Consider the following 23,319-nt stretch of genomic DNA (forward strand, 5'->3'; position numbering starts at 1 on the left):
GGTGTTAGAAGCCTTACAAACATGCCTAGACGTATAATTTTGTGTGCGCACAAAGTGTAATGCACATAGCACTTGTGTTGTTGATGCTCATAGTTATTGTCTTTTAGTTGAGTACGCATTATTATGTATTACTCCTGTTTTCTATGTTTATCAGCCAATAATGTGGATTCAACATTTCAATTTATTAATAAAATAATATTAATCCCTACATAACATCTGTTTAGTTAAAATTGAGATAAAGAATCTCGTAGTGGGATTAGAGAAATGCACTTGATATATAGTGGGATTCTTGATACATGACTTGTCTTACATATTTATGCATCCGTTGATTCCACTCATTTTTAACTTTTAAGGTGTCTATACTAAAAAGGTTGATAAAGAAAATATTCTTAATTCGATGGAGAATTTTTAATGCCATGTAATTTCCAAACTTGTGTTGTGCAATTATGTATCGTTATCAGGATTAGAAATTTAAAGGCAGAAAAAATTCTCACTAAATATTAATCCATCTGTCTTATAAAAATAAGATTATTTTCTTTTTTCGCCCATCCCATAAAGAAAACCCCTTTCCATTTATGAAAAGTTCTCCCAAATTCACAATCCACATACATGAATTTATTTATAACTTATATCATTAGGACCACTATTAAGCACTAATACTAATGTGAGTCTCATTATCCAGTAAGATTATTTTAACTATCATTCTCTCTATTTCTTTTACTTTTCCAATTATACATTAATTCACGTATCGTTCCAAATATCTTTATTTTCTTTGGGGCGGAGTGAGTAACAAAATTTGATTTGAAATTTTAGACTGATTCAACCAGTGTTCATTCAGTTAAAAGAAAGACGAGATTGTTACCCACTTAAAAAATTAGTTTAGATTGCTTAACAAAATATAAGAGTATCAATGCATGTGTTTTATTACCCTCCTATTTTTTGTTAGTTTCATCTTAATAATTATAATATGAATAGTACTAATATATACCAATTTTTATTTTTAAATAAAAAAACACTATATTAATCCACTTCTTATGATAAAAAAATCACTTGTCCACATATGTGGGTATGTTTTCTTATTTATTTTCTTCCCCAGTTTCTTATTATCAAACTCTATGTTGGTAGTCTAGTCATCCCCATTACCTTGTGAACCATGGCTCTTAATTTTATTCCAAAAAGTGAAAGCATATTAATTATATACTTATCTATACGGAAGCACAAAAAAAAGAGTATATTGCATCCACTATGATGCTTACACCACTGAGTTATTATTGCAAAGAAAAACTGAAACAGACATAACTTTAAAGTGACCTAATCTAACTTCAAGAATGCCTGAAAAAACAAAAAGTTTGTAACTATAAACACACAACATTCCGCATGCATGCTAATATATATAAATACATGTTCATCTCCTTCAAAATTGAAGGTAGAACTTCTTACTTGTAATAAAACATGGAGTTGCCTAATATTGATATTTTGGAATCCCAAAACCATCCACCACAAAAAAATGGTGCTTCTTTCATCACAACTTGCTTCAATGGCCTTAATGCTCTAACTGGTAAATATATATACGTATATATTTCTTAGGTTTCAAAATTGATTTTATTTAATTCTTTTCTTGTTTTAGGTATTGGACTGTTATCGATACCATATGCACTATCACAAGGAGGATGGCTTTCTCTCATAACACTTATTGGTATAGCAATGATATGTTTTTACACAGCTTTACTTCTCAAAAAATGCATGGATTCGAATAGTCTCGTCAAAACTTACCCGGACATAGGCGAGCATGCGTTTGGGAAGAAAGGGAGAGCACTAATATCCATCTTCATGTACCTCGAGCTCTTCCTCCTCGCAGTGGAGTTCCTCATCTTGGAAGGTGACAACTTGCACAAGCTCTTCCCTTACACAAACGTTCACGTTTGGGGGAAGACCATCGGGGGAAAGCCAATGTTCATCATCCTCACCGCGCTAGTGATGCTGCCCACGACGTGGCTGAGAGATCTCTCCCTCCTAGCATATGTCTCTGCAGGTGGGATTCTTGCCTCTCTGATTCTTGTTGCTACGGTTTTTTGGATTGGAGCGTTTGAGAATGTGGGATTTCATGAAAAGGGAGCTCTTTGGAGGTATAATGGAATGCCAAGTGCAGTGAGCTTGTACACATTTTGTTACTGTGGTCATGCTGTTTTCCCTACTATTTGCAATTCAATGAAAGACAAAACACAATTTCCTAAGGTATTTACTACTTATATATACACTTAGTATAATTTTAGTGAACCCTAATATTTTTTTTTCCAACTTATTTTTCAGGTATTGTTGGTGTGCTTTGTTTTTAGTAGTGTAAGCTATGGATCAATGGGTATTATGGGGTACCTAATGTATGGAGAAAATTTGATGTCACAAGTAACTTTAAATCTCCCATTACAAAGCATTGGCACAAAAATTGCAATCTACACAACGCTTATCAATCCCATTACGAAATATGCCATCATTATATCTCCAATCGCAACTGCTCTCGAGGAGAAGTTTGTGCAAGATAATAGTTATGGATTAAGCTTGTTAATTCGAACGAGTTTAGTGGTGTGCAGTGTTGTTATTGCGCTAATTGTGCCATTTTTTGGATATGTGATGGCATTTATTGGAGCGTTCCTGAGCGTGAGTGCATCCATATTGTTTCCATGCCTTTGCTATGTGAAGATCAACAAAGCATCTCGAGGATTAAGGTTGGAGCTTATGTTTATTTTGGTCATTCTTATTTTTGGAATTTTTATTGCCGTCACGGGGACTTTTGTTTCCGTTAGAGACATCGTTCAACATGTTGGTATCAAATAATTAATATTGTATAAATGGGTAGAGGATCAAGTATAATTAAACTCTCTCTCTGTAAAGTCTCATGATGTAGCTGTAATAAAATAGTGCACCAATTTATTGTATAAACCTTATGAATATATACATACTCCCAATAATACATGTTTGGGATAATGCATTAATATATCTTGCATAAGAGACACAAATTTCAATTTTAAACCTATATATATTGGGATAATGCATTAATATATCTTGCATAAGAGACACACTTTTTAAACCTATATAGAGAGAGAGAGATTCAAATATTAACTCTCGTATTTTGAGAACGTGAGAACAATTCAGTACTTTGCAAAAATCTACGATAGATATTGATGCATCATTTTAAATATGAATGTAGTTTCTAGGTCGAATCCTTGGAGTGGAAAAAAATTTAATATTTTTTGAATGAATTAAAGTTAATAGTCTTCTTGCATTTTATTTTTATTTCGATCTAAATCTGTACAGTATGATGTTGATTTCGATTTAGTAATAAAGCTTTACGAACACTTTAGGTTCTTTTCTTTGTTTATATGATATTGAATAATGGTTCTTTTACTAGTACAACTTTTCTGATAATAACATTTTTAACATCACCTTGGTTACGAGTGGAGTTTTATACCTAAAAAGGTGAAAATAGGTGAAAATATGTAAATTTTCTACATGTGAGGTGCACGGATATAATAACTTGACTTCTAAATAGAAAAAAAAAATGCATATACATAGTTAATAGTTTCAAAAAAAAAAGTAATACGCTATATCTCAAACTGAAAATATTAATTTAACAATAAAGAATTACTACTAATAAATATAAAACGGACCGTTGACAAATGAACGTTGGGCTATTCACTACAAAGTAAGTTAATAATGGAAATCTCGAATAATATTATTAATTTGATGAAAAATAGAAAGTTACATTAATTGGATTTGAAGGGAAATGGAAATAAATTTGATTGGATTGTCACTTGCCATTGAAATAATAATTGACTAACATCCCATTTAAGTTTTATTTCTAATGTAAATGTTCGTCTCTAAATATTTATTGCTTTCACATTTTCACACTATCAATTATTGTGATTCCGTAATTAAAATTCATATCCACTCCCAATCCAAACAAATATGCCATAAATGATCCTATTTTTATTTCTATTCCATAAATGGTCTCAATCAAATACAAGCAATATAATGTCATTCTAGAGTTCACATTCATAGAATCGTAGTAACACTTAAATTAATTTTCATTGCCGGCATCGACCGTTTTCATTTTCATATCTGCCTATAAAAGTGACAGAATTGTGTCATTCAATTTAACATATCTCAAAATGGAGAAAGCTAGTGTGACTCTTACTATTAAGTTCTTGCTCTTACAATATCTGTTTGCGTTTTCTATAGCTCAAGATTTTGATTTCTTCTACTTCGTTCAGCAGGTAATAATCGTAGCCCAGTTTTTTACATCACAAATTCGTGAATGGTAGACTTTTAAAAAGTAGTAGTAGAATTATAACGTTATGATTTTAATTTAGTGGCCCGGATCGTATTGTGATACGAAAAAAAGTTGTTGCTATCCAACAACGGGAAAGCCCGCGGCTGATTTTGGCATCCATGGACTCTGGCCGAATTACAAAGACGGCACTTACCCTTCAAATTGCGATCCCAACAATTCCTATGATGAGTCCAAGGTAGCTTTCAAATATGATTTTTTTGCTATTCTAAATTCACATTAACATGTACACATTCTCCTTAATCTTTGAATTTAATATGCAGATATCAGATCTAATTAGCCGAATGCAACAAGACTGGGCTACATTAGCTTGTCCCAGCAACAGCGGCTCGACATTCTGGTCGCACGAGTGGGACAAGCACGGCACGTGCTCAGAATCTAATTTGGACCAACACGGCTACTTCAAAGCCGCTCTAAACCTCAAATCTAAGTTTGATCTCCTTCAAATCCTTCAAAGTGCAGGTAATTCTCCTTCCTAGCCTTTTGTTAATAGTGAAACTGAAAAATAATAATCGAATTTTGAAATTAAGTTGCGGTGAGAAAATGTTACGAAACCTAATTATTTGATTATCAGGGATAAATCCGGACGGAGGTTCTTACAGCTTGAGTGACATAAAAAGTGCAATCAACAATGGGATAGGTTACGATCCATGGATCGAGTGCAATTCCGATGCAGATGGAAACAAACAGTTGTACCAGATATATCTATGCGTTGATACTTCAGGCTCTGATTTGATAGCATGTCCTACTTTTCCACATGGAAAATGTGCACCTACCATCCAGTTTCCATCGTTTTGATATCGATGCTTGTTTTACAATTTCAGAATTTGCGTTGTTACTACAATGTAATATCTCATTGACTATTTGATTGCATATGTAATGACTTTCCATTGCCATGAAATGCATTTTTAATTGCAGTGTTTCCTTTTTAATGAATAGGATTGATTCTATACATATTGTTATTTGCCAGTTATTCAAATCACCATATATTAGATGCGCTTGATACCATAATTATTTTTTTCTTCCAATTATTCAAATCTATAAAAGAATGCAAACACAGACACAGTAGGAGAAATTGGTAGCTATATTAGCCGTGCACGGACTCTCTATGTTGTCAGTTTAATACTTTAAATGACGCACCAAATTTGCAATATATTTAAATAATTTTATTCATTCAACCCATGAATTATACGCTGTAATTATGCAAAAGGACAAATAAATGCATTAGAGCTATTAGTAGCCTAAATACTTGGTTCACACACAAGAAACTTGATGTAGCATTTTTATGAATATTAAACTATGGGTTGTGACGATAAATATTTTTGGGCAAATTTGATGCTATATAAATTTTAGATTTTAAAATACTAGGTGTTCGTAGCGGATTGAATCTATTAATTTGTGTATTAAAAGAAGCTTTGTTTTTAATTTGGGTGGGCCAAAAATGAGCACATCGAATTTATGAATTTGAGCCCAAATTGTTATAAAACCAATTGGGCTTTGGCTTAATTAAGAAGTTCCAATTTAGCATTGGTGTCATCTCCACCGTCCGATCAAATTAGAGAAGGCATCTCCATCTCGATTCCAACTCTGTTCTAAGCTCATCAGCTTAAACCCACAGGTTCTACACAGAGAAACCATCTCTTCCTCTTTCTTCCTTCCTGTTTCCTCTTCCGCAAGGTATTCATATATCTTTATATGTATATTTGTATATGCATTTTTCTGATTGATATCGTCGACTTCTTCAATTAATCACAATGCACCTACATGAGTATTTAACCTCTGATTCGATTCCTCGCGTGCAGCGGTGATTGTAAATGACGGGAGGTGCTACGGCTGCTGGTGGGGCGGGGAATGGTGTCAGAATTGTGGTTGCCGGCGACGCAAAGACGGGAAAATCGAGTTTGATTGTCACGGCAGCTGCTGAAAACTTTCCGACTAATGTACCACCGGTGCTGCCGCCTACGAGGCTCCCCGTGGACTTGTACCCGGAACGTGTTCCTGTCACCATTATTGATACTTCGTCCAGGTATTATTGGTGTTTTTTGTTAATGTGTGTGCACTGTTTTCTGATTGGGAGGTGATGGCAATTTAGTAATTGCTATGAAATGAATTATGGTATTCTGGAAGAAGCTTCCAAGTTTGGCGCGGAGCGAATTAGAGTGCGTGTGTTTGTTAATTGTTGATGTGAAGGGAAGGTTGAACTGTGTTTGTTAATCATGGTGGAAAACTTTGCCCTCAATGCATGCATTGACGAATAGCTAAATTTTGAAATTGTTGTGCTTGTTAATTTGTTTTTGATATTTAGCCTCGTAAAGCCACCCATTGAATTAGTGTATCTGGGTCTGTGAACTGTGATTATAAATTTAATATCTACTTCATTGGCTATCTGGCACATTCTGTTCAGCTTATGAAATTGGAATCAAATGTCACTTGCATGGATTTTCTGTTTATGTGTCTTCAACTCATTATTTATGTGCTTATCCTTCTAAGTTCATTTTGATTTTTGATTAATTATTGTTTCTACCCTTTGGAAATGCAGTCCTGAAAATAGGGGCAGGCTTGTTGAAGACCTCACAAGGGCTGATGCTGTTGTCCTTACTTACGCATGTGATAGGCCCGATACTCTTGATAGATTAAGTACTCATTGGCTTCCTGAACTTCGCCGACTAGAGGTGTCCACTATAAACCCTGTGTAAATTGGTTTGAAGTTTCACAACTGATTTCTTGAGCAAGATATATTAATACTGCACTTGTTGTTCTTTTATACTAGTAGTAGTTAGCTTTGACACACTGGAATCCATTTTTCTTGGTAATTGCGTTGAAAATTTTGTTCGATTTTTATCTTTTGCAGGTTAAAGTGCCTGTTATTGTGGTTGGTTGCATGTTAGATAAGAGAGGTGATCAACAACCAGTTAGCCTGGAGCAAGTTATGTCACCTATAATGCAACAGTTTCGGGAGATCGAAACCTGTATTGAGTGCTCTGCTTTGAACCATATTCAGGTTGAGTTTACTTTGTTTCCAATTAAATATGTGAAGTGGTACTAAACCTAAAATTTTTTTAGGTCAGTAAACATATTATTATTGGAATCTGTCAATATCATGGATTTGTTGTAATAATACCAGCATCTTCTTTGTTATGGAAACTTTATAACGTATATGTCTCCGTTCTTGTATATTATAGTTCCATCCATTTTTTCCTTACCGATACTGGAAATAATATCAACTTTAAATGTGTTATTTAGCTGCACACTATGTCATTATGTCAGTGGCTATATATGCCTTAACATATCGAATTTCCTTTGAAGGAATTTTGATCCTTTTTGTTGACATTCTTTGTTCATGATAGTTTCATCTTGCATTCTTTGTCGATACAAGTTTACTAACTGAATGGAGTTTCATCTTGCAGATTCCAGAGGTTTTCTACTATGCTCAAAAGGCTGTACTCCATCCAACTGCACCCCTATTTGATCAGGAGCAACAAGTTTTGAAACCACGTTGTGTGAGGGCATTAAAAAGGATATTTATTCTCTGCGATCACGATAGGGATGGATCACTCAGTGATGCAGAGTTGAATGAGTTTCAGGTTATTTTCTTCAAATTAAATTTCCCCAATGTTGCATGTGCTTTCTGGTGTAGGAACCAGGACATTCCATGTGCCGTGAATAGTGAATAGTTTCTTTGTGATAATGGACAGTCTAATATGTTAAGTAACAAATATGTAGGTCAAGTGTTTCAATGCTCCACTTCAAGCATCAGAAATAGTGGGCGTTAAAAGGGTCGTGCAAGAGAAATTGCGAGAAGGTGTCGATGATCGGGGACTTACATTGTCGGGCTTTCTATTTCTGCATGCTCTTTTCATTGAGAAAGGGCGTCTGGAGACAACATGGACTGTCCTAAGGAAATTCGGGTACAATAATGAGATCAGATTGCGTGATGATCAATTGCCACCTCCAATAAAGAGATATCCCGACCAGGTAACTTTCCTTGTCTAAAAAACTAGTAATAAAGAGATATGCTGAAATAATATTGTTTGGAGGACGTCCTGATGGAGGCCTTAAGGCCATCTCAGCTTTCCTATCAGAACTAGGAGTGTATCGTATGCTACCTTTTGGCTTTTTCATAAAGTTAACGACTCCTTTTTCTTTGAGGTTCTTCTTTCTATTAGGATTGCTTGTACCTTTTTAGAGACAAGGTCTTGTTTTGACATCTCTAACACTTACGTGTTCATTTGTATAGAGCGTGGAGCTAACTACTGAAGCTACAGAGTTTTTGAGAAAGATTTTCCTCACCTATGATGTTGATTGTGTACGTCTCTTCCAGTTGATTTCTTTAGTTCCTTTTGCTTATGTCATCTTCTTCAGTGTGATTATTTCAAGTCACTTAATTCCATTATGCATCTCCCCATATGAGTACTTTTTAGTCTTCTGTTCCATTTTACTGATTGTAATATTTAGTTGATATCATGACTCTCATTTATAAACTGTACTATATAAAGAATTTCATAACATCACGAGACAAATGCTGCCGTCCATCGGATCTCTTAACTGGGCAATCACCCTGGGTTTCTCAATTCTAATAGTAATTGGATATCCAGATTCCAGGCACCTACGATCTCTTACAGTTCACTTATTGAAGATCATATGAAAACCAGAATTCGGAGATTCATTTCTAACTTTAAATGGTACTATTTTCTTAATGAACTGATCATGTGAATACTAGCATCCAGAGATTTGTTTTTGTTTTCTTGCCATGGCTGGTAGCATAAACATGCCAATCATCTCCTGTATTGTGGGATTGTGGGGACCTGTATATCATAGTCACTTGTCACTATTATCAACTCTGGGAAAAAATCTGATGTATTCATGCATCTCGTAGCAGAATAAATAATCTTTCTGTAAATTGTTTTAGAAATAATCTTGTTCATTCATTTTCCACTCAACATTTCAAGCAATTTTAAACATAATGTTACTGAAAATGCTCAATCATGGATCCAACATTTGCTCGTACAGTACCCTAGTCTGAACTTTGAAGCCAGCATTGTTATCTGGACGTGTACTCAGCAGAATTAGTATTACCTATTTATTCTCTTATGTGTACCTTTACTGGCTTTATGTGAAATTCTTTTGTGTAACTGTAAGACCGAGTACCTTTTTCTTTTCCAAAAAATTGGTGATATTCCCAATTACAAGAAACTGTCAATAAAAACCTGTGAAGCAGTTGAATGTTCACTTGATTGATAACATTTTAATTTATATTACTCCACATTATACTACTCTTTTGCCTGCATCAAATGTTGATCTTTTTTCTAATCGATTTCGTATATCTTAAAAGTCTCAAATGCTGAATATTATTTTGTATGTTCTTCAGGATGGAGCCCTTCTATCTCATGAACTCGAAGATTTATTTTCTACAGCACCTGAAAAGTAATCGTTTTTGCTTTAGTTTTTTAGGATGTCTTGTATTTTATTGTCCTTCGGACCAATCTGCATTAAATTTAAGCTTTAAATTATTTCCCGAGTTAAAAGTTTCTCTTTTGTATCTGATTCTTTTGCTAAAGAAGTTGCATTCTTTTTCCCACTTTTTGCTAATGTGGTTTACTCCTTGAAATTTAGTCCTTGGAATGAAGCTCCATACGTAGATGCTGCAGAGAAGACCGCTCTTGGAGGGCTATCCCTTGATGGATTTTTGTCACTGGTAACTGCTGTGTTTTTTTGTTATAGCTGGTCAATTTACCTACGGTTCGTTAGCTATTTACAAACTTGTAGTCACTTCACTTGGTGGCCGGTTACAGTTTTCCCTGCTGTCCCCCCGTGTCTCTAAAACCTTACTGGGTCTTATAACTGAATATCAGTTGTATACATGAATGTATACTGGGAACAAATCTGACCCCAATAGCATCATTAATAACAGGGGGAAAAGGCCCTAATCCATGACAATGAATTATTAAATATGATTAGTTTTGCACTCTCCCAATAATAATGTTAAATGTCACCAAACATGACATACACAGATTTTGTAATAGAAATCAACAAATACTCCCAATTTAAAACTGCCTTGCACATCATGGATATTAATCTCGAACTTTCCATGCCGAATGGGTCGATAACAAAACTATCTAAATTAACCAATGCAGAAAATATAAATTTTCTGGCTGTTTATGGTATTATTGTTTTTCTTATTATTATTTTCTTTTTGCTGTTTGAGGGAATATTAGCATGGAGTTTAAGCAAAATAATTCTATAAATGCTCAATATTAAATGTATTTAGTGATGAACATACATTCCATTTTAAACTTATTATTGTGTCACGGAATATGATTACCAGATACATGAAGTTGTTACCAGATACTATATGAAGTTAGCATCATATAGCTTGACACAAACACAACACGACACAAATTTGTCAACATGATAACAATTTGGATACAATAGATCTAGATGCGAACCCATTATATTTGTGTCAAAGTCGTGCGATGTTATTGTGGTGTGGCAATCTATGATCGTGTTTTGCTTACTAAACATCTTTTGATGTCTAAACTGAGGATTAAATATATTGCAGTGGGCCCTTATGACGCTTTTGGACCCAATTCGTAGTGTTGAGACCCTCATATACATCGGATATGGTAGTGATCCTTCATCTGCTTTTCATGTAACTCGAAGAAGACGGTTAGATCGCAAGAAGCAGCAAACAGAAAGAACTGTTTATCAATGTTTTGTTTTTGGACCAAAAGAAACTGGAAAATCCGCTTTGCTTAATGCTTTTATTGGAAGGTATGTTTCTGGATATGCACAAGATTCTATCTTCAAATGGAATTTGTTTCATGTATTCACATGGATGTTATTCCATTCTCTAAAACTAGCTTATCAAACAGGTTCCCTGAAGAATATGCTCCAACAATTGGCAGCAGATATGCTGTTAATGTTATCAATCAGCCATCAGTAAGTGCTCGCGTTCGATGGCTTGCAAATGTAGACATGCCAAAGCATAACAACGGTGTCACGTAATAATCATAAGTCCACACATATGTATACATCCAAGTATCTGCAAATGCTTGCCTAGTTACAAAATCTGAGCTCTTCCTCACTGACACTTGGTGTTCTTTCTCATTGAAAACAGAACAATCTAAAAATCAGTAAAAAATAGAACAAACTAAAAACATACTCTCTCCGTCCCTTAAAAATAGGCCACATTTTCCATTTTGGGATGTCCCTTAAATATAGACCATTTCTATTTAAGGAAACTTTCTTTCTCTCTAATGAGGAGGGTCTCATTCTCCACTAACGATACTCCAATCACTTTTTCTTTCCATCTCTCTCTTACTTTACCAAGTGTGCATTAAACCCTTGCCGTTTCATATGTTATCTATTTTTTAGGGACGGAGTATTATGTTCAGTGACTTGAGATGAAACTTATACTAAATGTGTGGCCATTGTATGAGATAAGCGAATGTTTCTGAATGCTCCAAATCCAATTTCGTATGGTGGAATATGAGGGTTTTTAATACAGGGACTTAAGAAGACTCTTGTATTGCGAGAAATTCATGAGGAGGGAGTTAAAGAGTTACTAGCAAAGAAGGATGCTCTGGCTGCATGCGATGTGGCAGTGTTTGTTCATGACAGGTAACTGATTTTTTTGAAAATGTTGTTTTAATTTCACCAAGCTTGTAACATGAAAAATCATAGTATACCTATATAACTGAGTTTTTTTTGCTAATTTAGTTCCCGCAAACCTTCTTGGGAGAAAGCAATGGAGATGCTTGTGGATGTAGCAAGTCGAGGGGAAGCCACTGGTTATGAGGTGACATGCCTCATTGTTGCTGCCAAGGATTCTCTTGACCCTGACTTGTCAGTGATCCAGGATTCTACACGGGTACTAATCCTTGAGTGTGTACATTTGAATATTTTTGGTCTCCCCCTGTCCTGTTACAACTTTTTCGGTTCTAACTTGAGTTTTACAGATGAATCAAGATCTTTGTCTCCTAAAAACCCTTCAAGCTTATATCCACTTATGTAGAATCAATTACCTGCTATGTTGAGCAAATCTGATTCAGAGCTCATGAAAATAGAAAGGTTTTACCAATTACCATGGAAAGCTTGCCTATCAGATTTTTTAAACACATTCGTTAGGTTATCTTTTTTTTCTTCACTTCTATTGTTGATATGTGTCTCACATGTCACATGCCATTAAAAGAAACTCTTCCAGCCATCGAATTATGAAACTACTAAAATAAGATCGATAATGTTTGTTCTCACTTATATACTACTACCATTTAAACTATATTCATGGAGTTATACGATTGTATGCTGTACTTCATGGCGTCGTTGTAGATTTTATGTGAGTTCAGGAAGATGACTACACTTGCGAGCTCGATGATGTTATCATTTTTTTGGGGAATTCTAGTATAGTGTCTTTCAGAAGCTGATAGTGTCGTGAATTCAAACAGGTAAGCCAGGACATGGGAATAGAGGCTCCGATCCCTCTCAGCACAAAGCTCGGAGATTTCAGTAACATATTCGATAGGGTTGTGAGGGCTGCAGAGCACCCTCACTTGAGTATTCCCGAGACGTCAGCTGGGAAAAGCCGTAAGCAATACCACAGGCTGCTTAATCGCTCCCTAGTGTTTATATCTGGTGAGTATAAACAGCATTATCTTATGACAAGCTGTAATGCTTGTTCGAAATACATGTCTTGGATGCTTTCTTCAATGTAACAATGGGTTTTTCTATTGGTCGTGCAGTTGGAGCTGCAGTTGCTGTCGTTGGGTTGGGTGTTTATCGGGTTTATTCTGCAAGAAGGAATTCTTCTAGTTAGGAGGGGGATAGCAAGAGTCCCATCTGCAACACTTCATTTTGGTGGCCTTTGGTGGATTTTCTTATCTTTTATTTTTTAATTTAATTATATTTGGATAAGTTAGATGGGGGATTGCGCTGGGAAATATATAACCTCTTTTGCTGAAATTTATGTTGGCATTTTTTCCATTCTTTGATAAAAAACTGTAATGGGGTTACATTTTAAGGTTTGACTAGTTTGAAGAAATGACAATTTCTTCTGGGAATACCAAAAACCCATGATCGCAATAAGACGAACTATGATACTATTGTCCTTTTTTTTATATACACATTATTATAACAGACTGTATCATATTTCTGAGTATAATACATATGTAGGCAGATATGATTCGTACACGCCATCACACAGATAAAATACTCAAATTCTAACAAGTGTCACTTCTCATATAGTATGAAGCAATATTTTAAAGTTCCGTTTTACATAAACAATAAAATAAAATAAAAAGGAGATGATAATTGACTTGAGATGCACTCCATAACGCTGCCCACTTTGGTGGACGACAATATTAAACAGTAGTCATCAAAGGTTCTTTAAATTAAAAATGAAAGCAGTTGAAACACATTAGATTAAATAAAGGAAACGTGTGCATACGTTAAAACGACTGTGTAACTACTATCCCCACGACCAACCGCCTTTGGCCCTTTGCGTTAAGATTATATACCTATTTTGGATATTACCAAACGATTTCAATTGAATTGTTCATTTTGCAGATAAAACTTTTCTTGAATTATGTATATGGGGCTTGATTATGTTCATTTCAAAATTAATTCCACCATCCTTATCATCCCTATTTGGTTGGGTACAGAATGTGACGCAAAATTAGTTTTGACCCATGAATTGTGACGTTCTCTATAACAAATTTTATTTTTATAATATCAGAAAATTATTTGATCTATAAATCTTGCCATTTTCTCCTTAACAAATTAATTTTGTATAATTATATGTAGCCGCAATTTAATTTCGGATAATATTACTAAGATAAGTACGATATAGTAACCAATAATCCATAAAGTACAAACCTGACAGGAATAAAATGAATCTAGAAATTCCACATTTGACTTGAAGCGAAATCTTTTATAAAGAGAGTTATAATGTCTCAACTTTATTCTTCAAATTAAGCTCTCTAGAAGTGAAACTTTAAATATGCAAATACCAAGAAATATTATTCTATACTGAAAATAAAAATTTATTTACTTTGTCTCAATAAATATGATTTATTACTAAAAATAAAAATCTATTTATCTTTACTTTATTATTTTTTTCTTATTTTATTCTCCTCGTCTAACACAAAAAAAAATGCATAAAATTTAGAATCGTCCAAAGAAAGAGTCATCTTTTTTGAAACAAAGAGAGTAGTTTTATTTGAGCTACTGAGAACCACTCTCATTTTGCTCATGTTATCATTATTCGGTGTCTTACTTATGTTTCCAATACCTCAAAATTATATTGACCTTAAAAATTCTAAAATCACTAAAAAAAAAATCAAATTGCAATCTATTCACTCTCTATAAATCGAATAAATGAGTAAATAATGAATCAAACTTAGATTTTTATGTATTTTATAAAATGAATAGTGTCAAAACAATTTTTAGATATTAATCAATATAAAAGTACAAAACAAAATAAATAACTTAAAAATAATCGAGAGTGGTGGTCGCGCTACTTATAGCATATCATTTCTCTACATATTAATAAATCAAACCTTATCTGAAATTTGAATAATTAACTTTATACGCCAAATATTATTCCACGCAGCCAACCAGAGAAAACACAACACATATCACACGCTTTTACTTTTTCCCACGACGACTACAAATCTTGCTCCCTCGCGGTCCGGTTCCTATTTTTTACGGTTCTTTCCTTTTCCGCAATCAAAGTTTGTAGCAGCAGTCAAGCAAGCTGACATAATTAATGCCATTTTAATGATAAGAAGAAGGCAATTAGCCTTTAATTGCATCTTAATTTCAACCAAACCAAGTATTACTAGTCTACCAAAGTAGCAGGCACCAACTTTGAAGTTGAGTTTCAGGCTAAACTAAAATCATCTGCTTCCTTCACTTTCTCGCTCTAAAACGAGGCTGCGTGTTGCGGTAAGGATCGCTTTTGGATTATGTTTTGAGGCAATGTACTGATTTTTCACGTTGTAACGCTTTTGAAGCAGGAATTGTGGCTTTTCTTGTTTTGTATTTTGGTGTGGGGGTGGCATTTAGTGCATTGCATTTAGATCTGTAAAGTTGTCGGTGTTGATTTCCATGTGTTGCTGTGGAGGGATATGGTTTGTGAAATGCTGGTGGTGCTGTTTTAAGTCGATTGGAAGGTTCATTGAGTTGGATTTTTTCGAGTTTTAGTTTTTGGAACTGCCATGCGGGTTTTGGCTATTCGTAGTCATTTTTATGTGATTTCTGTGTGGAGATTATGATTGTAATTAATTGAGGTTTGAAATCGAGATCTGCGTTTGGAGACTGCAGTCAATTTGTGTTTTTGATTTTTTATTAGGATCTGGAAATCTAGGTGCAAGTTGATAACTTTTGTTAGTTTATGTTTCTGACCATTAATTGGTGTGATTCCACTTGATAATAATCTCTGTAACTTTTTTTTTTTTTTTTTCTGAATGCTGGCTTATAAAGTACTCCTAGAACTTCTGCTTTCGTGCGTTGTAGTGAGTTCAGAAGCATTTGCATCAAATGTTTGATGAACTTCTGCTTTCGGGTGTTGTAATGAGTTATGAAGCACTTGCATCTATTGTTTGTGATATTGCCAAAAGTCGAAACTGTTTGTTTGTCACTTTGAGTGCTGCAGATATGCAGTGTTTGGACTTTCTGAATTTGGGTGGAATACCTAAATGAGTTTGTTGAAGGGGCTGAAATTTTACTTCTAACTTACTTTGCCATTCCAGGTACCTTTTTCTATGTAGTTATCCTGGTTCCACGGAGTTCATGGGTATGTAGGCTCACCATTAATGAGCAGAGATGAAGAAATGGTATGGTGGTGTTCTGACAGCATCTTTGTTGATGTTATTTGTTCTTGGATACTATATTATTAGAAATCCTATAAATGAGAACTACTTCACTAGTCCTGTGATTTTCAATGGGACAAATCCTCTGGAGTGGATAAGTGCAGGTAGTCCTCCTGCAATCCCCAATCCAGAGAAAACTTCTCAAGTCTTCTCTGCTGAAGCTATTGTGGCTAATTTATTTTCTCAAAGGAACTTGTCAAAAGAAGAAAAGACTTCTCTTTACACATGGAACCGTTTGAAACCCCTGGTTATGCATGCGGAGGTCTTACCTAATGCTGTTGAAGCTATCAAAGAAGCTGGTGTAGCCTGGAAAAACTTGATTGCTTCAGTTGAAGAAGAAAAGTTGCAGAGTAATGGAAGTTTACCCAAGAGAGGGAAAGAGAAACAGTGTCCTCATTTTCTTAGTAAAATGAATGCCTCGGAACTTGATGATAATGGATTTAAGTTGCGTGTACCTTGTGGCTTGACTCAAGGCTCGTCAATCACATTGATAGGCATTCCTACTGGCCTTCTTGGTAATTTCCGAATAGACCTGACTGGTGAACCTCTCCCAGGCGAGCCAGATCCTCCTGTTATTTTGCACTACAATGTCAGGCTCCATGGTGATAAAATAACTGAGGATCCTGTAATTGTCCAAAACACCTGGACAATTGCACATGACTGGGGTGACGAAGAGCGCTGTCCAATTCCAGATGAGGGAAAAAGTAAAAAAGGTATAAGCCTTTTTTTCCCACAAGCTTGAGTTATAAGTATTAAAGGAATATCTAATATAGATTGATTTCAAATTTATTGAGTTATTATTATATTTCCTTTTTTTGTTTCCAAGTTTGTTCTATTATTCTGATGATGCTTGTCTTCCTGGCTGCTTGTATGTTGTTGATATCAGTGGATGAGCTGGACCAATGCAACGAGCTTTTGGGTCAAGAGAATAACCATACAGTCAAAGCTAACCGGTATACTGATGGATCGATTTCTTTGGTGCATGATGGGAAACCTAGAAAATATTTTCCTTTTAAGCAAAATGATTTATTTGTTGCTACACTGAGAGTTGGTTCAGAAGGAATCCAAATGACAGTGGATGGAAAGCACATAACTTCGTTTGCTTTCCGTGAAGTAATGATTCTCCACCCCCCTTGATCATAAAAATTTCACTAAATTCTTTAAATTACCCGCACTCAATGATTGACACAATTTTACTTCTGTTAAATGTGCAGACGTTGGAACCGTGGCTTGTTAATGAAGTACGGATTTCTGGGGATATAAATTTAATTTCTGTTGTTTCCAGTGGTTTGCCAACATCAGAGGATTTGGAACATATAATAGACTTGGAAGAGCTTAAAGCTATTCCAATACCTTCTCGAAAACAGCTTAATCTCTTTGTTGGGATTTTCTCCACTGCAAATAATTTCAAGCGTAGGATGGCGATAAGAAGATCCTGGATGCAGTATCCCGAAGTACGATCAGGACAGGTTGCTGTCCGTTTCTTTGTTGGACTGGTATGTTATTTTTCTGGATAAAATTCCTTTCTACTCCCCCTTTGCAATGCTAATAGAAATACAACCTGCATTTTGTAGCATAAAAACCAAATGGTGAATGAGGAGCTCTGGAATGAAGCACGCACCTATCAGGACATCCAACTGATGCCTTTTATGGACTACTACAGTTTGATTACGTGGAAGACCATAGCCATCTGCATCTTTGGGGTAAAGATATCTTACCTTCCTCACTCATGGAGTATTCCTTCAGTACCTCATTGCTGTAGTATCTTGGACAGACCGAGGTTGTTTCAGCTAAGTTTATAATGAAGACAGATGACGATGCATTTGTTCGTATAGATGAAATCTCGAACTCTCTAGGGAGCACCAATGTGACTCGTGGTTTGCTCTATGGCCTCATCAATTCAGACTCACAGCCTCATCGGAATCCAGACAGCAAGTGGTACATTAGCCCTGAGGTATTCAACTTTATTTCAGCATCTTGTTTATTCAGCTTTACACGCAAATCAGATGAATAGATTGTGTAGATCATTATCTAAGTAGATGCATTGAACATATCCTTGAAACTGACAAACTTAAAGCCTATTTCTGTACCGCCGCATTATGGAGATAAGGGCGACGATGCAATATAAAATGATACGAAATGAATATCTCATTATATACAACATGTGGAGTTGGTGGCTAGAAGAGAATGGTGAAATATAGTTACACAAAAGATCTTAAGTGTCTTCTGATGGAAGCATATATATTGTGTGTGTCATACTTTTTATTGTTTTCTACATCAGTAGCCATTAAGGTTTGGATTTTACTTGCAAATATTTCTGGGATAATGGTGGGCTTTTTTATCACTTTCTCCCAATATAATTTGTGAAGTTCCACATGGATACCAATCTAACTTGGTTATAACTGACTTCTTTCAAGGAATGGCAAGAGGAAACATATCCACCTTTTGCCAATGGTCCTGGTTATATTGTGTCAAATGATATAGCAAGGACAGTAAGCAAGAAACATCGGAAGGGTCGCCTGAAGGTAAGACCGTAATTATGCAGATCCTCTCTCTGTGTTGTACATTACAATCAGGTTTTGGGTATCACAAACTCAAGAAACTGTTACTGCAGATATTTAAACTAGAAGATGTTGCCATGGGAATCTGGATCTCGGAGATGAAGAAGAACGGGATGGAGGTGACTTACCATAAGGACGAGAGGATCATCAATGACGGTTGCAGGGATGGCTATGTTGTTGCACATTACCAAGGCCCCAGAGAGCTGCTTTGTTTGTGGCAGAAGATTCAAGAGAAAAAACGCCCCGTTTGCTGCGGCGAATAACTGAATGACAACAGGTGTAGATGATATTTGTTCTAGGAGAAGCGATCATATGAGTATAATATGTATAGTCCTATTATTGCTGTCCTTTTTTTGGACAGCAGCGGAGAGATTTGTATCATATGTATATACCGAGGGAGGCGAAATTTATTAGTACTAGTATGTTATTGATCATATTTTTGGCAGAGAAACAGGATTCCTCCATCAATTGCTAATTAATTTAACGTCTAATTTCTCCACATTGGGAGTGATGATTTGGAGAGATTTGATTGAATCTAAACTAAAGAGAACAGATTTTGGAGTTTGCATTTTATCAAGTCGTTAATTTGCGAAGTGAAATTAAAAAAAAACTTGGGCCAGCTGTCCCACTCATTGAGGTGCCTACAAATCAGCGCGGGAAATAGTCACTGCCTTTGGTAATTACCAAAAAAAAAAAAAACACTTCAACCGTTGATGGTCAACCGTGGGAAGACATTCCCTTGTTTTCGGCAAATATTTGATTGACCCCGGAATCTTTTGATAATTACATATAAAGAGCTAAAAGTTCATATGAAAAACGCAAAAGGTTACTCCCTCCGTCGCCATATTTGACCGACACAAGTTTTAAGAAATTGTTTGATTTTATGAAGTAAAGTGGGTAAAAGAGTTGTGAAATGTGAGACCTACTTTTATACATTAGTTTTATAATAAAATATGAGGGACACGAGTTAGTGGAATGTAGAGTCCACTTACCATAAATAGTAAAAGTGAAATGAGATATTTATTGATGGACTGACTAGAAAGGAAAAATGAGACATTTAATAGTGGACTGAGGGAGTAACAATTAAATTTGAAAATACATTGAGATGGCTGAGTTGGAAGGGTTTTAGAATGACATCTCTAGCGAATTAATAAACCATGCGACCAATGACGGACCTAGGCGGGGTTGCCCGACCCCACCGCAGGTCCATGAGTGCTGGCTTGAAGCTCAATAATCGGCGGCCAACTGAGGGCAACTCCGCCTCCCGACCCCACGAAAGGCAGCTTTATTTCTACTTCAAAGAAATGAGGAAGATAGTAACTAAAAATTTAGAGAAAAATAGAAAGGAAAGGAGAGAAATAAGAGAAAATATTGTTGTAAAAATGAAGAAATGAGGAAGATAGTAACTTGAGGAGAAATTCAAATTCAAGAACTGAGCTTGATGAGAAAGAGTTGCAGACACAGGGAAAAGAGAAATGTGGGAGAAGAGAGAAGCCGTTGTTTTGCGTTAGTAACCATGGAATTTCAATACTACTATTCATTTTTTATTTAATTTATGTTATACACTAACTAATTAATATATTTAAGTATAATAACTAGTTTAATTTATATGCAATTGATATAGCTTTAGTAGATTCCGTGTAAATTATTTTAAAAAACTAGTATTAGTTAGTATGGTAAATAGATTAATTTAATTTTTAGTTGTAGTTAAAATCAATAATAATATTTGTAAAATAACATAAACAAAAGCATGATTAGAACAATAAAACAATAAAATAATTACAAAGCATCACAAATTAAAAATAAATTGAAATATTAAGTACTTAAGATATGAATACTCTCATAGAAATCAACTACTACCCTAAATAATACTAAAACAAAAGTAAATTTTAAATTGTAATGCATATATTTTTTATACTAATAATTTAAATTATTTAATTAAATAATAATAATTTAAATACTATGTATATTACTGATACTAATTCTTTATCCGATCCCACGATTACAATTTTCTGGGTCCGTCGTTGCATGCGACCAATGGAAACGTCAAAGGCTTTCAACCATTCCGATTATATGATGACATCTTAGTTATGTTTGAGATCTTCACATGTCTTGATCCGCTCTTCCCCGACCCTCTTTGTCGCTTCTAGTGGTGGATGATTTTTCATTTGGGGTACAACAAATAATTGTACCACTTTGAAGCTTCAAAATCTTATCTAATCAATTTCTTTTTATTTTCTTTAATTTGTTTTCTCAATCATAATTGATTATTTTATATTTATTATTAAAAACATCATAAAAATTTGCATTAGAAGAGAATTGGAAAGATAAAAAGTTATTACTATATATTATGACGAAATGATATGGAACTAAAATACACTAGAATATTTTTGAAAAGCTAAAATGATGAAGATATAAATATATCTTTTAAAAATTTGAGAAACAGAAAGAATAAATATACGTGTGAATTGTATCGGTTTCAAATACATTAAAATATTCTTAAAATGCTTAAATGATTCAGGTATAAAAATTGTTTTTAAAGATTTGAAAAAATAGAGAAAATAAATATATATGTGAATTTTGTAGATTTCAAATGGATTAGAATATTAAAAAAAACAAAAGAATGAAAAGTATAAAAAATACGTAAGATTTAATAAACAAAAGATGTGTGCATTAAATGGGTTTCTTTGGAGTCCATATAAGAATCATTAAAAAAGATAAAAAGATTTAAAAAAAAAAATAACACACATAGGCCGCTTTGAGAGCATCCACAATAGCGGCTAGCCGATTCGCGTCGCTAGCCAGTCGGCTAGTCGAACTATTGAGAATCGGCTAAAAATCGTCGTGGGCTAGCCGATTTGAGGGCGCTGGCCGATGTGCTGGCCGCCATTGTGGCGTGCCGATCGGCCAGCGCCCAATTTTCATTTTTTTAAAATTTTTTTTTTTGAAAACCTATATATACGCAATTTTAGTTTCATTTTCATTTGCACCACTTGTTTTAACGAGTTTTCTCTCTCTCTAAATTTACTGTACAAGAGCAATATCGAGCGATGGACAACAACAACGAGTCCAGTCCGGCGACGAGCGGATCTCAGACTCCCACGGTACCCGTGGGATCTGGATGGGGCCAGATGGGCGGGCGAGATGGGCCCAGGGTTTAACGTCCCTTTGCAACAGTTGATGGGGATGATGACGGGAGTGCAGGGGGGATGCAGGGGGGGAACCCAAGGGGATGCGAGTGGGGGATGCCGGGCGGAATGCAGGCCAGCGGCGGGCAGGCAATGCCCGGGGTGGGGAGGTATGCCCGGATGCGGCAGCAAATGATGGGGATGATGTCGGTATGGCACAGTCTATCGTCCCTTTCTTGATTTTTTGACGGCATCGTCTCACACGTCGGCCGAAGTGGAGACGCAGTCCACCGACGATGACCTTTTGTCATTGCATGAGATGGGGATCGATCTCGGGGAGCCGGACACTCCCGTTCCAGCGGGTCGAGGCCGCGCCAAAGAAGAAGAAGACCAAGGGGAAGGGCAAGGTGGTTGGCGAGTCGTCGCGGCCGGCTATTGACGACACCCCATGCGGAGGAAGTGGACGGAGGATGAGTATGCCGGCGTGGCCAAGGCATGGTTGTCGGTTTGCGACGATCCGCTGGTTGCGAACAACCAGAGGGTCGACAACATGTGGGCGAAGATTAGAGCAGCCTACGGGAGGAACTGCCCGCACGGAAAGGACTACAGCGGGGAGGAGTGTCGGAAGGGGTGGGAACGCATCAGGGCCGCGGTCGGCCGATTTTCGGGGTTGTACGCCAACGCCCTCCGCATGCTGACTAGTGGGCGGGAATGAGGAGGACGCCCGGAGGATAGCGGATAGTCGGTTCCCCTTGTCCGGGAGGAAGTATAAGGAGTTCACCTTTCCGGGAATGCTATGTGTTGCTTCGAAGGACTCGAGAAGTTCCGGGGCGGGGGTGCGGCGGCGCTGGTGGCGAAGAAGCGGAGGAAATTTGAACTATTCCGGCGACTACAGGCGGCAGCAGCGGCGGATCCCATGACCTCCCCCCCGGATGATGAGGAGTTTCCATCCCCTCCAACCTTTACTCGTCGCCCTCGCTCGGTTGGCCAAAAGCGGGCGCAACAGCGCAGCGAGGGAGGATCCCCCCTATCGCCCCAAGAGGTCATCTCGGCACCTCCCCCCCCTCCCCACGCGCGTACACCTTATTCTCGCGTGCAAAAAACGGAGGAACGGATGTACAAGGTCTTCCAAGAGTGGAAGGCCGCAACCGACCCCACGGAGAAGAGGTTTCTCCACTCGATGCTCGAGAACATGCGGGTAGATTTGGATGCCACGAGGGCACTGGTGTGGGGTTCAGACGCGGGCTCGAGATACCCCGGGTGGCGGCGACGACGACGAGGAGTAGAGAGTGGCGGGGCTCGTGTGTGGAAGCCCGTTTTTTTTTTAAAAAAATCATGTATTTTTTTTATCTATGTACCTTTTTTAATGAAATGAATGAATTTTCCGTATATGTCTCGTAAATTAAATTCCGTAATAT

General features: G+C 36.3%; 4 protein-coding genes across 6 annotated transcripts; all 4 read left to right on the top strand.

Annotated features, from left to right (window-relative positions):
* The first annotated feature begins 1,417 nt into the window (after positions 1 to 1,417).
* On the top strand, positions 1,418 to 2,937 carry LOC125208301 (amino acid transporter AVT1I-like). 2 transcript variants are annotated; one of them, XM_048107882.1, is made up of 3 exons: positions 1,418 to 1,558; positions 1,628 to 2,235; positions 2,311 to 2,937. In XM_048107882.1, the coding sequence occupies exons 1-3, from the start codon at positions 1,453 to 1,455 to the stop codon at positions 2,830 to 2,832; spliced, it is 1,236 nt and encodes a 411-aa protein (XP_047963839.1). In that variant the 5' UTR covers positions 1,418 to 1,452; the 3' UTR covers positions 2,833 to 2,937. The 2 variants fall into 2 exon arrangements, with proteins under 2 accessions (XP_047963839.1, XP_047963840.1); XM_048107883.1 differs by having other exon boundaries at positions 1,436 to 1,510.
* A 1,229-nt stretch (positions 2,938 to 4,166) lies between these two features.
* Positions 4,167 to 5,269, top strand: LOC125208623 (extracellular ribonuclease LE-like). Its single transcript, XM_048108276.1, has 4 exons — positions 4,167 to 4,271; positions 4,368 to 4,523; positions 4,609 to 4,807; positions 4,920 to 5,269. Exons 1-4 carry the CDS (start codon positions 4,167 to 4,169, stop codon positions 5,141 to 5,143), a joined length of 684 nt encoding a protein of 227 aa, XP_047964233.1. The 3' UTR covers positions 5,144 to 5,269.
* Positions 5,270 to 5,894: 625 nt separating this feature from the next.
* LOC125203780 (mitochondrial Rho GTPase 1-like) lies at positions 5,895 to 13,477 on the top strand. Of its 2 annotated transcripts, none has more exons than XM_048102222.1 (15): positions 5,895 to 6,022; positions 6,148 to 6,371; positions 6,885 to 7,017; positions 7,197 to 7,346; positions 7,753 to 7,929; positions 8,069 to 8,320; positions 8,583 to 8,651; positions 9,714 to 9,769; positions 9,959 to 10,040; positions 10,905 to 11,116; positions 11,218 to 11,284; positions 11,853 to 11,965; positions 12,065 to 12,215; positions 12,790 to 12,976; positions 13,084 to 13,477. In XM_048102222.1, exons 2-15 carry the CDS (start codon positions 6,160 to 6,162, stop codon positions 13,155 to 13,157), a joined length of 1,935 nt encoding a protein of 644 aa, XP_047958179.1. In that variant the 5' UTR covers positions 5,895 to 6,022; positions 6,148 to 6,159; the 3' UTR covers positions 13,158 to 13,477. The 2 variants fall into 2 exon arrangements, with proteins under 2 accessions (XP_047958179.1, XP_047958180.1); XM_048102223.1 differs by lacking the exon at positions 13,084 to 13,477 and adding an exon at positions 12,304 to 12,415 and having other exon boundaries at positions 12,790 to 12,880.
* Positions 13,478 to 15,047: 1,570 nt separating this feature from the next.
* LOC125208263 (beta-1,3-galactosyltransferase GALT1) lies at positions 15,048 to 19,218 on the top strand. The gene is made up of 8 exons (XM_048107846.1): positions 15,048 to 15,286; positions 16,093 to 16,925; positions 17,099 to 17,325; positions 17,427 to 17,708; positions 17,787 to 17,915; positions 17,987 to 18,166; positions 18,630 to 18,737; positions 18,827 to 19,218. The coding sequence occupies exons 2-8, from the start codon at positions 16,166 to 16,168 to the stop codon at positions 19,034 to 19,036; spliced, it is 1,896 nt and encodes a 631-aa protein (XP_047963803.1). The 5' UTR covers positions 15,048 to 15,286; positions 16,093 to 16,165; the 3' UTR covers positions 19,037 to 19,218.
* The last annotated feature ends 4,101 nt before the right edge of the window (positions 19,219 to 23,319 follow it).

The sequence above is a fragment of the Salvia hispanica genome, chromosome 2 (assembly GCF_023119035.1).
Source record: "Salvia hispanica cultivar TCC Black 2014 chromosome 2, UniMelb_Shisp_WGS_1.0, whole genome shotgun sequence".
NCBI classification, from domain to species: Eukaryota; Viridiplantae; Streptophyta; class Magnoliopsida; order Lamiales; family Lamiaceae; genus Salvia; species Salvia hispanica.